The following is a 12,309-nucleotide window of genomic DNA, read 5'->3' as shown; positions in this document are numbered from 1 at the left end:
CTCATCCAGAGGTTTATACCTTTCTGATTAAAAAGAAAATGTTTCCAGTTGAGATCCTGTGAGAGTATAGCTGTCAGTTAGAAAAATCTCTTGCAAAGCAGATTTTCACATCCAAAAAACTAAAAGTGATTATGTTCAGAAATAAATAAATAAGGGTTGTTTTAAGCATCCAGGGACCAGTAGGAGTAGCAAACTTTTTAAAAATCAAATAGTTTTGTTATAGTTAATCAATAAAGAGCAATATCAAAATACCTGCCAAAATTATTTGGTCAGACTGTAAAAATCTTAAACAACTGAATTTTTCAGAGGCTAATAAAAGGTCATATTGGGACACAGGTATTTAAATGTGCTTCAAAGTGGTAAAAATGCAAGTACAAACAAAGAAGAGCTTGATTTGCCAGCTTTCAACCCAGAACTTCCCTCTTCCCACAAAGCCTGGAGATGTGCCAGGCTTCTACACATATTCTTGACTTTATGACAGAGTGGGTTCTTTTCCTGTGAGTTTTTCTGGGCATGAGAAAACATAACCTAACCAGGATGAAGCCCTGCCACAGAGCAAAACTATCCTAGGGATAACGTGGCAATTTTATAAAACCTATGGACTAGATTATCATTTCTGCAGACAAAGCTAGCCTTCAGCAACATTGTGAAAGAGAGGAAGTTTCCTCAGCACAAGTCATTAACCATCGCTGAGCATTCAATGCCCTTACACAGCCCCCTAACTTCCCACGGACCCTCTCCCTGAATAGCACTCACCATGTAGGACCATGACTCACAATCCTGGCTGTACCAGAGTTTTATAACAATACTGCTGCTTAGGTCCAACCCTCAGAGATTTTGATTTAATTGGTCTGGGGTGGAGCCTAGGTATGGTTTTTGCTGGTTTGCTTTATTTTGTCTCCAGCTCCCCAGATCATATTGATGTGCCAGCAGAGTTGAGAATCACTAATGTAGAAGAACAATATTTCTCAGTTGGGTCTACAGACCACTGCAATCACCAGTGATACTTAAGGGGTGGGGGCATGGGTGAAAAAGGTGAAGGAGATTAAGCAGTACAAGCTGCTAGGTCTAAAAATAGTAACGGGGATGTAAAGTACAGCATAAGGAATATAGTCAATAATATCGTAATAACTATATATGGTGCCAGGTGGGTACTAGACTTATGGGGATCACTTCACAAGGTATATAAATGTCTAATCACTATCATGGACACATACAATAATATAATATTGTATGTCAACTATAATTTTAAAATATTTTTTTTAAAAAAATGCAGATTCTTGAGCACTCAGATATTCTGAACCTGCATTTTAAAAAACACTCTTAGGCAATGCCAATGCATAGTAACATTTAAGAACAAAATTTCCCCTTTTTAAAACTTACCCATCTTCTGTCCCATTCACTACTAATTGGGTAGACTAATCCAGAATACTGTGATAATGGGTGCTGTTGAAGTCAGTGTTACATTTCGACCAAGCCTCCTGAAGAAAATGGCAGAAAGTAATCTCAATAGTAAGAATTTTTATGGTGGACCACTAAAGGTGGTTTTGTTTTTTTTGGTTATTGGGGCAAGAAGGGAAGACAAACCTTTTAGTGCCTCTCAAATCCTATTATACAGATAATTTCCTACTTCATTTGAGGCCTGCCCTGTGTGCTAAGCCTTGTTAGTAAAAGGGAAGAGTTTTCATCCCCTGGAGCTAAGATCCTGAGCCCCACTAACCATTTATATAAAGATAATAATAAATATTATCTTATGGCTCCTTCCCTCATGGGTGACAAACTCCACAATATGGCAATGTCTTTATTAAATTTACTAAACTCATAGTGAAGAGTACTCACCAGCACCTACCCATTTCTCTTTAAATATGTAAACGTTTGTGACTGTTTCTCCCATAACATCAGGGATTTCCAAAATTGACTGCACACTGTAATCACCTGGTGAGCTTTAAAAAAAAATACATATACCTGGGTCTGACCTCCTAGGTTCTGAGTTAACTGGTCTTGGTTGGGTCTGAGCATAAGATTTTTAAAAGAGATCTCAGGTTATTCAACTGTGCAGACAAAACTGAGAACCACTTGCCTTAAAGGAAATGGAGCAATGTTCCACAGGTGTGCCCACCAAAGCTCACAGGAAGAGAATCCAATAAGTACAATTTTACTACATGTAAGCTGGAGCCAGTAGTACGAAGAAGATTTTTCCTTAAATAAAAAACAAACAAACAAACAAACAAACCTGCTTTGAAACCTTCATAGGCCTAAAGAGCATTATGCATGTATCATCATCATATGCCATCATGACATGAGGTGTTGTTGTTAACACGTTACTTTTGTTTGATGTATTAATTCCTTGACATCATTTACTCCCCTCCTTCATTAGCTACACTGAAATCAATGCTCTTTCCAGAAATAAAAATAAGGATTTCTTAAACTGAAATCTGGCCCCTCTGGGTCTGGATTGGTCTTTATTTTGTTTTGTAGGTCACTCTCTGGGCGCATTGTTGGAGGAGTTTGGTGGTTCTTCACCCTGATCATAATTTCTTCCTATACTGCCAATCTTGCTGCTTTTCTGACTGTGGAGAGGATGGTTTCTCCCATAGAGAGTGCTGAAGACTTAGCTAAGCAGACTGAAATTGCATATGGGACCCTGGACTCCGGATCAACAAAGGAATTTTTCAGAGTAAGTTCTTTATAGTTAATTGGGCCTGTTGGTTTTTATCTTATCATCTTCTCAGAATGACAAATTCATAGTGCTCCTAAGGGTGGGTTTGGAAAGGGTGGGAACGTAATCAAGGCAGAGCATCTTAAATACAGCATTCCTTGGTTGGTGACCTAATTATTGTTCTTTAGAACTCAGACTCCTGTGCAACAAGTCACGAGCTCTAAGCTTGAATTCCCAGGTTTGAAACCCAACCCTGTCACAAAGTGATTGTTTGTCCTTGGGCAAGTCATTTAACTTCTGTCAGCTTCAGTCCCCTTACTTGAATAATGAGGAGATTGAACTAAATAATATATATTCTCTTTTCTAGCTTTTACAAAAGCAGTGATTTTATGTCTCAGCAGTTCACAGAAGTTAAGTAACTGTCTAAGACTCTGAGGTGTGATGGACTATAAAATTACATATTCTATTTTAGACATTGGTTTTCTATTCAAATGTATTACAGTTGTTTCAAGTATTCATGTATTTGCTGATAATTCAATTTTCAAGGAAGCTGATAATTGTTTTAATTTCATGAATAGACTTATTACCCTTTTCATCTCCCCCTCCATAGGCCAAACCTTAGTGGGAAAACAGCAAGTTGTTCACTTGCGAAGGTTAGTAAAGCTACATAAACACTGTTCAGAGGAAAGATGAAAGGAGATAGAGGCAGAAAATTATAGAAGGGTAATGTGTTGAATAGACCACTTTTACATATACTATCAAGATCTTTGTTCTATAGCAACTGGACTATAAGAAAGGTTATCAATGAAGTGTTTTAAGAACTCAAATGTTTCTTCAATTGCCCCAGCCAGGAAAATATGGTGATTTTGATCAGAAAACAGACTCATTCTATGCATTACCACTACCTGCTACTGTAACCACTGCAACTGGTTACAGCAGTGTTCCAGAAGCCACTTAGTAAAGAGGAAACATTTAGTCACTCTCTTCAACCAATAATTAAGTTATTGAATGGAAGGTATAATTACTGACTTTTCCTCAAAGGTCCAGAGTAAATAGATTCTCATTCCCTGAAGGAGAAAGAGTTAATTCTGGGATCCTTCAAGAATTCTCATTGGCTCTGGATATTTCTATCTCACTTCTGCCACTGCTGACAGAGCAGATCATAATCCCCAACCAGAGAGGGACCCACTACTGAAAGCATCAAAATGATATGAACATCCTCTGGAACTAACCTAGCCTTGACCCTCTCTACTATAACAGTACCAGAAGCTCATCTGGGAATAATCCCCTGTCCTCATGAAATCACTCACACGTTTCAGGTCAGGAAGCCATCTGCTGAATAGTTAGCACATAATCAGCTCCATGGAAATCTGGTTTGATATCAACTTCAAAAGAGCTTATGTTTACCTTCCCAATAGGCTTCGAGTTGCTATATGAGGTAATTGACCACTTAGGCTATCAAGACACCAGATTAGACCCTCTGATAAGAAATACTTGTTCCACTGGAAAGCATTTTTCCTTCAACAACGATTAGAAATTAGGAAGATGTTTTTTAAATGGTAATCGATAGATGGCATCAATTCTCATTAAGCTTTCAAAAGCCATTCATCCATATTGCAGGTTAAGGAGGCTCTCTGGGAAGATTTATTAGTACAAAGGCTTGAAAGTGTAACCAAACAATCCTTGTCCCCATGCCCAGACCCCATCCCTCACACATTTTATGTCTTTCTCAAAAACCAGTAAAGCATCTACTAATCCATTCAATGATGGTTTCATTAAAGAGCGTCATATTACTGAAGTCAATTTGAATCAACATTCAATTCTGGGCAAAGCTATTGCCACATTCTAATTGATTTGCAGTTTCTAATGCTCACCAATTCCTAGTGACCTTTACAGCCAATGAGTAATTTGTATGGAAATGGAGCTGTTCTGAAAATCTGATTAGAGAAGGAGCTGGATATTTCAAGGTATAAGGAAGTGCAAATCATTTTCTAATTCCCGCGTGCCACTTTTTCTTTTCCCCCAATTGGTCACTGGCGGCAGCACTAGGACTGTAGGTAATTTCTTTAGGGCAGCATACAAAGGTTGATGATCTAAGTGTGGAAGTGAGCAGTGTAGAAAAATGAACTCTTTAGCCTGCTTGTACAAAAAAGTTATGTAAACCTAATAAAGGGTAAACTTGGTATTCATATCATACAGGGAGGCCCAACCAATTGGTTTTGAAGTCATATGTCCTAAGTCCTCTACTGCACCCTCCTTGAGCCCCATAGATCAGAGAAGGCAGCCAGCAAGAACACATCATCTCTCACTCAGGGACTTAACTGCCATAGCATGTCACTTCCCATGCAGTCCTCAATAATTTCAAAGCAATTTTAAGAACAGTAACTCCTCCACATATGGAGACCTCTGATGGCATGCTTTCCGAACTTTAGGATAAAATAAGATCACATTTAACCTTTATAAACATTACATGAGCTCATTTCTTTCCATTTTCACTCCATCTTAAAACCACGGGGATCAAATAGTAATACCATAAAACAGCCTGGAGCAAGCTCTCTAGTTCCTCCACTAAGAGAGAGAAACAAATACAATAAAATTTATTTCTAATTGCCCTGCAGACATTTTACTCTTCCTAGGTAAGGCTGCCATTTAAATAGTGGTATTTTTAAGTGGTTCTTTTGTTTCTCTCATTTTCTGAGCTATCATTAGCAGTTATCTTAGAAATCACATAAAGTCACTGGCACAGAGGGACCTGTTATATCAGGAAAGACATGCAGCTGGAAAAGACATTTGAAATATTACCAACAATCCCGTTGACTTTAAAACCGATTTCCTTAGACAGCAGCTCCAAAACTAAACGTTCCAACCAGAAGTGGAGGCACCTAGGCTAAAAAACAAGTTGACAGTTTTATTGTCATTGCCAAGAGAAATGCCACTATGATTTGGAAAGCTGCACCAAAATGATCATTCTCCGCTAGGTTTTGGAAATTTAACCTGATACAGATTCATGTTAAAAAGTAGCACTGGAAGAAAAAGCAATTCCAAAATTCTAACTTCAGACCCCTAGAAATATTAGAAGGCAACTACAATGCTTGATTTCTTTTCCAGCTACTTGGCCATATGCTCACTGAAGATAGTTCAGGGGATAAAAGGAGGCTGGTTTTTTTTTTGTTTTTTTTATTTTTTAATGAAATGTTTAATACTAATTTTACCCTTTTAAGAAAATTAACATAAAGGGAGAGGAGTGGGGAGAGATGTGACTTGCTCCATTGCACTAGTCAGGACAGAACTGAACTTTGTCTGGAGACCACCAAGAAGACTGTCCTGTCTTCTGAGTTGTGACATCGTAAGCCCCATGAAGCACAACTGAATTACTCACAGAGGATGTTTTGTCTTGACACTAGACTCTGTAACTGTTGTCATAGGTCATTTTAATTTTTAATTTTTTAAATGCAGGCAGGTAAAAAAAAGAGCCTCCCAAAGTGATTTGGGAAGTAGTTCTTGTACACACACACATGCACACATACATATTTCAACATTTATTGGTTATCTATATTAGGGCTTTTGAGGAATATAGGAAAAGGAAAAAGATCTCCCCACAAACGTACCTATGCTGAATACACTGACATTTTGACATGATCATTAAGCTTTATTACAGCTGAGCTATGTACACAACAGACCTCCCTTTACCCCTTAACCCATCCTCTAGCCTTAGGAAATACATCAAATTGTAAAAATCCTTTTGTTAAAAGCTTTCTCACCAATTACTATGATGAATTTGAGATCTTGACAGATAATACACCTAGACAACCACAATCAAATTTCATTAGTTTGAAGACACATATGATGTGACCAAATGTTTGAGGACACAGCCAAACCACATACTAGGGAACACATAATAGCAACAGTAAGAGACAAGTTGACACCAAAGAATGGTAAGTCAGAGACATTTATTGTACATACTACTTGGCAATTAATTTTTTTTTGACATGAACGTTTGGATGCCACCTTATCAAAATAAGTCTTACTTGCCTACATCATGTACCACATTAACCAGCAACTCTCATAGACCTTATATGACTACAACAGAGGTGAAGTGGCTGGCACAAGGTGAGGGAAGCTGAGGCCTGGCCAGATAGACCTCTGGAAGAGGGAAGGTATATTCAGACAGCTGTTGGCCTTTCCAATCCCTCAGCAACCAGAGATCTGCGATTCCATTGGTCTTCTTGCAGGCAAGTCTCAAGTTGTGTGGAAAGGACACTTTTCAAGGAAGTGAGATTGACCTGACAACTATATACACAACTGACTACAAACTTAATATATGTCTCCAATAGAAAGGAGAAAATGTGGCAACAAAGGCAGGCCTCAATGCCTGAGATTTCATTCTTTATTCATCACTCTTTCAATAACATTTTTTTTAGTATGTTCTATGTGCCACAGTCCAGGCTAAGCACTGAGGATCCATTTCTACAAACAAAATTAAATTTCTTTCTTTTGCCAAATCACATTAACATACATAGACAGGTTTTTTTTTCTTTTGTTTACTATATTTGGAAATTATTTTTTGAGATAGATTGACTTAAAATATTGGCATGATGACAGATGGTTACTAGACTTAGTGTGGTGATCCTATCATAAGGTATAAAAATGTTGAATCACTATGTTGTACACCTGAAACTATGTACGACTGTATGCCAACTATACTTTAATTTTTAAAAAATTAAGATAGGCATCTCAGAGAACTAGATGATCATCTGTCCTGCGCAGCTGACAGTGTTTATTTCTATGGAGCTACTACTTCCCAGCATGTGTCAATATATGAATCTGCTCCACAGTGAATAACAGTAGGCTTAATAATACTCCATAACTCCAATAGAAAGGTCAATTAGGTGATGAATAAAGCAGAAATGGCCTTTATCCTCTGGGAGCTCACAATCTAGTGGGCTGTCAATTTTCAATGCCTATTCACATAGATTACCATATTCAGTTCACACAACAATCCTGCAATGTAACGAGAACAGGTATTACTTCAGCTACTTCATAAACACCTGAGGCAAGATGACATTGATATCACCCAGCTCAATAGAAAAGAGCTAGAACGCTGAGCCCAGATTGATTCTCTGAGTCCAGATTAGATCTTCTTTCCATTTCATCTCAGTACCTTTCTGGTGTGAATATGTACAGAAACATGTGGTGTTGTGCATGAATCAAGCCCTTAGAGCAGCACATGTTAAGTCATCTGTATCATCTCCTGGTTGATCTTGCTTTTATTCCCATAATGGGTCAGTTAGAAAAGGAAACTCATACATACTTTTAAATGACATTTTTCCTCACTCTGACAACCTCAAAAAGATCCAAGATAAGAAGGCAAAGAAAAAGAAGACATTCATAAAACTAGAGTGAATACCACAAACGCAGGAAACCTCTATTATTTGTGGCTTGTTACAGTTTCTGATATGCCAAAGATTATGTCATGGTGTGGATAAAACTGGAAAGAACAAGAGAGAAGATGAAAATGATTTTTAGTTCCACATCCACTGATGACTTTCTTGTTTTTCTTTGGGTAAGGGGCCTTTGATCTCAGTTCCTCATCTGTCAAGGGAAATATTCTCTGTTCTAACTTCCTTATGGGGTTGGCAAGAGAATAATATCAAAAGCTCTTTAAAAGTATGAATCCCAGAAGACTTTAGGAAAAGGGCCCACCAATAGAGCAATTAAAGTATAAAGACTGTCCAGACAAGGCTCTGTGGAGATGTAAGGGAGGGATATTGTATAAATAAATAAATGAATGAATGAATGAATGAATGAATGAATGGATGGATGGATAGATAGATAGATAGATGAATGAATGAATGAATGAATAGAATAGAATAACATAAAATCATCTCTGTTGGCTCAGTGGAAGAGAGGTGAGTGTTTTTTTCTGGCTTTGGAGCAGAGAGAAATCTCATTTATATCCTCTCCCATCCTTCTAATCCCATTTCTATTCCTATTATAAAATATTGCTACTGACCTTATCTCCTAGTCAGTCCATTGTTAGCCATTTTTTGTGGTCTGCAAATTTAACAACTTCAACATACACAATTTAGAGCTGCTCTTGAAGGCCACCTAGAAATTTCAGGTGCTTCTAAGGGGGCATGCAGGCCATCTGCCCAAATTAACCAACCATATGGATTTCATTAACCGATCTCCATTAGTCCTCCTAGTTAACCTACTTGATTATGAGAGCATTTCACAGCCCAGAAAGCCTAAGGGGGTTAAGTCATTCTCTTTGAGGCTACCAACACTCTCAGACAATGCCAGGGTAATTAACAGAACTCCCAGATCTTTGTGAGAACTCTGAAACCCTCTTCCCTAGAAGAACTCATAAAGATCTCACTTTCTTCTCTGACAAAGTCATATCACCTAATAGCCTTCCAATTAGAGGAATGGGGCCCATCTGTTCAATTAGACTTTCTTTGTGTTCACCTGATAAGCCTGAGCAAGTTAGTTATTTACAGTCCTCCATCATCACTATGCAGAAGTCTAAAAACTTGACCATAAGGATCAAGTAAAATTTCAACTTACTGAAACTCACTAACAAGAGCATTCAATTAACTAGAACATTTGGTTGTGCTCCACTTTCAAAAGGTAAAGGTAATCTACAGCAAAAAATAAACCAAATATGATTTTTTTTTTCAAAAAGGCTACTAGATGATGTTCTGTGGTCAGATTTATTCCAGTCTTCAACATCTTCTACATTTTTAATCAGTAAGTAAGTAAATACTGAGTGTCTACCATTCCAAATTAGGCACCAGAGATACAATAGGGAAAACATAATAGAATCCCTACCTTCAAGAAATTGCATTCTATTAAGAGGAGACAAACGGTAAACATGTAAACAAATACATGTATAAAATAATTTCAGATACCAATAAGTACTATAGGGTATTATGATAGAGAATGATTTAGAGTTAGAGAACATTGTTTTAACTGGGAGCTTGGGAGGGAAAGCCTCTTTAAGGAGATATTTAATTAGAGATATAAATGATAAGAAGAGATAGCCATGTGAAAATCTGATGGAAGAGTTCCAAACAGAAGGAATGACAAATGCAAATGTCTTGGGGTAGGAACAATTCTGACAAAATTAAGGGACAAGAAGAAGACCAGTGTAACTGAAGAATGAAATTCTACACTAGAGTTATAGTGATGAAGATTGTGTAAAGTGATCAAATTTAGGATATATTTTGCAAGTAGAGTCACAGAATTTGCTGATGGATTAGATTACATTTGTGAGCAAAAGGGAAGAGTCAAGGATGACTCTCAGATTTTTGGCCTACATTCCCCTTAGTGATACTAATGAAATCTATGAATCCTACGTTCTTTAAATGATCCAAAGATACTTGCTAAACTGTAGTACCGAGGGGCTGAAAAGGTATACTAGGACTTATTAGGAAATCTTTCTAAGTGAGAAAATAAGAAGTCTTAAGGTTAATTCTCAAAAAAATTTAAAAGTCCAGAAGCCTCTAATGACTTATGCCTGTACTCTGTCTTATTCCTGTCTTCTTAGAAGATGGTTTATGATAGAAACATATTTTCACAAGCAACTAACTCCATTTTTCAAAAACATAACTTTCTTTATATTCCTGAGACTGGCATCTCATTTTTACCACATGACAGAGAAGATACGTCCAGATAAATTCAGGCAAATTTAGTGATTTCTTAGTCATTTCAGGATTTTCACTCAATCCTCCCTAGGAGGACAACCAAGTTCTGGAGAGTTTATATGATATCATGTCATCATGGGCAGCCATCTAACCCAGTTCATCATGATCAATTCCAGGCATTCACTGGGCTATACCAACCAGTTCAGATGTCAAGTAGTCTTTCTCTCCCACATTAGTATATCTGAGATTTAACCATTCAAATCTTCAGTGACATTTGCTGCAGTATCCCCTCATTCAGGCCATAAGACCTCTGCAGACCTGACCCTACAGTTCTTTTGATTCTCTCTCTCTCTCTCTCTCTCTCTCTCTCTCCCTCTCTGCCTCCCTCCCTCCCTCCCTCCCTCTCTCCCTCCCTCCCTCTTCCTGCACCATTCTAAGGCTACTGGAAAAGTCAGTTTCTCTCCTTTTGCCAGTCTGGGGGACACCCAGACTTCTCCCAACTCTTTCCTCCTAGAGACCTCATGTAGCCATTGTTAGTCTACCATACCAGCACCAAGCTAGATATGGGCTATTCTCTCAGATTCATCATTCCAATGCTATATAGCCTGGGGATTGAGGCCCCATTGCTTCTTCCCTGGGATTCTCAAATAGCTAAGAGTCCCATAATCCCCCCACCTTTTAGAGAGTGGGAGGGGACAAGGAGGGAAGAGCAGTACACAGAGATCTTCTTCAGAGACTTAAGTTCCAGTCTGACTTCTCTCATACTTCTCTCTACCTCAACTCTTATCTGGCCTCCAGAGGTGGTTAGTCTGGCTCTATCCATCTGCTTTCCAATCTATTGAATATGGCATAAACTTCATATTTCCCTTGTTTACTTTAGGCCATAGAATTTTGAAACTCAAAAACCTTCTTTTCCTCAAAAAGTCTGGCTTTACTAATTTAAAACTTGTCTTTCAAAATAGTGTCATTTCTGCTATAAATTTAAATACAATTTTATTGAGATACAAGTCACATACAATTCACTCATTTAAAATGTAGTTCAACTCAAGATCACTAATCATCAGAGAAATGCAAATTAAAACCACAATGAGATATCACCTTACACCTGTCAAATGGTTATCATCAATAGATCAAAAAACAACAAGCATTGGTGAAGATGCAGAGAAAAGAGAACCCTTGTACACTGTTGGTAGGATTGCAAAGTGGTACAGCCACTATGGAAAACAGTTTGGAGATTCCTCCGAAAATTAAAAATAGAACTACCTTATGACCCAGCAATTGTACTTCTGAGTATTGATCCAAAGAAAACCAAAACAGCAATTTGTAAATATCTATGCACTCCTATGTTCACGTCAGAGATATTCACAATAGCCAAGATATGGAAGCAACCTAAATGCCCATTGACAGATGATTGGATAAAAAAGTTATGGTGCATACATACGATGGAATATTACTCAGCCATAAAAAAAAAAAAAATGAAATCCTACTATTTGCAATAACATGGATGGACCTAGAGGGTATTATGCTGAGTGAAATAAGCCAGACAGGGAAAGATAAATACCATATGATTTCACTTATATGCAGACTCTAAGGAACAAACTAAATGAAATCAGACTCACAGATATGGAGGATAATCTGGTGGCTGCCAGAGGGGAGAGAGATTGGGGGGCTGGAGAAAAAGGTGAAGGGTTGAAGAAGTACAAATTAGTAGTTAAAAAATAGTCATGGAAATGTAGAGTACAGTATAAGGAATATAGCCAATAGTATTGTAATGGCTATGTGTAGAGCCAGATTAATGTGGGGGGATCACTTCATAAACTATGTAAATGTCTAACCAGTGTACTGTATACCTGAAACTAATATAAAATAAAAAATTTTAAAATAAAGTAAAATGTATAATTCAATGGGGTTTTGTATATTACATTATTAATTTTTAAAATTATAATATATAACATAAAATTTGCCATTTTAACCATCTAAAGTACATAATTCAGTAGCATTAAT

At 37.5% G+C, this 12,309-nt stretch overlaps 1 protein-coding gene across 8 annotated transcripts in view; it reads left to right on the top strand.

The window, feature by feature from the left end:
• Nucleotides 1-12,309, top strand: part of GRIA3 (glutamate ionotropic receptor AMPA type subunit 3) — a 352,129-nt gene that overhangs the window by 279,549 nt on the left and 60,271 nt on the right. For 7 of the 8 annotated variants that reach the window (XR_002776816.1, XR_002776817.1, XM_011378239.2 and 4 more), the window contains one exon: nucleotides 2,479-2,677. The exons of the other annotated variant lie outside the window; for it this stretch is intronic. Coding sequence is in view for 5 of the 7 variants with exons in the window: in XM_011378239.2 (XP_011376541.1) it covers nucleotides 2,479-2,677 (199 nt within the window). In the remaining 2 variants the exon portion in view is untranslated. The remainder of the gene's footprint in view (nucleotides 1-2,478; nucleotides 2,678-12,309) is intronic. 8 annotated transcript variants of the gene reach the window in all.

The sequence above is a fragment of the Pteropus vampyrus genome, unplaced genomic scaffold (genome assembly GCF_000151845.1).
Source record: "Pteropus vampyrus isolate Shadow unplaced genomic scaffold, Pvam_2.0 Scaffold335, whole genome shotgun sequence".
Classification (NCBI taxonomy): domain Eukaryota; kingdom Metazoa; phylum Chordata; class Mammalia; order Chiroptera; family Pteropodidae; genus Pteropus; species Pteropus vampyrus.
The sequence above is the reverse complement of the archived record's forward strand: the minus strand, read 5'-3'. Positions and strand labels throughout refer to the sequence as shown.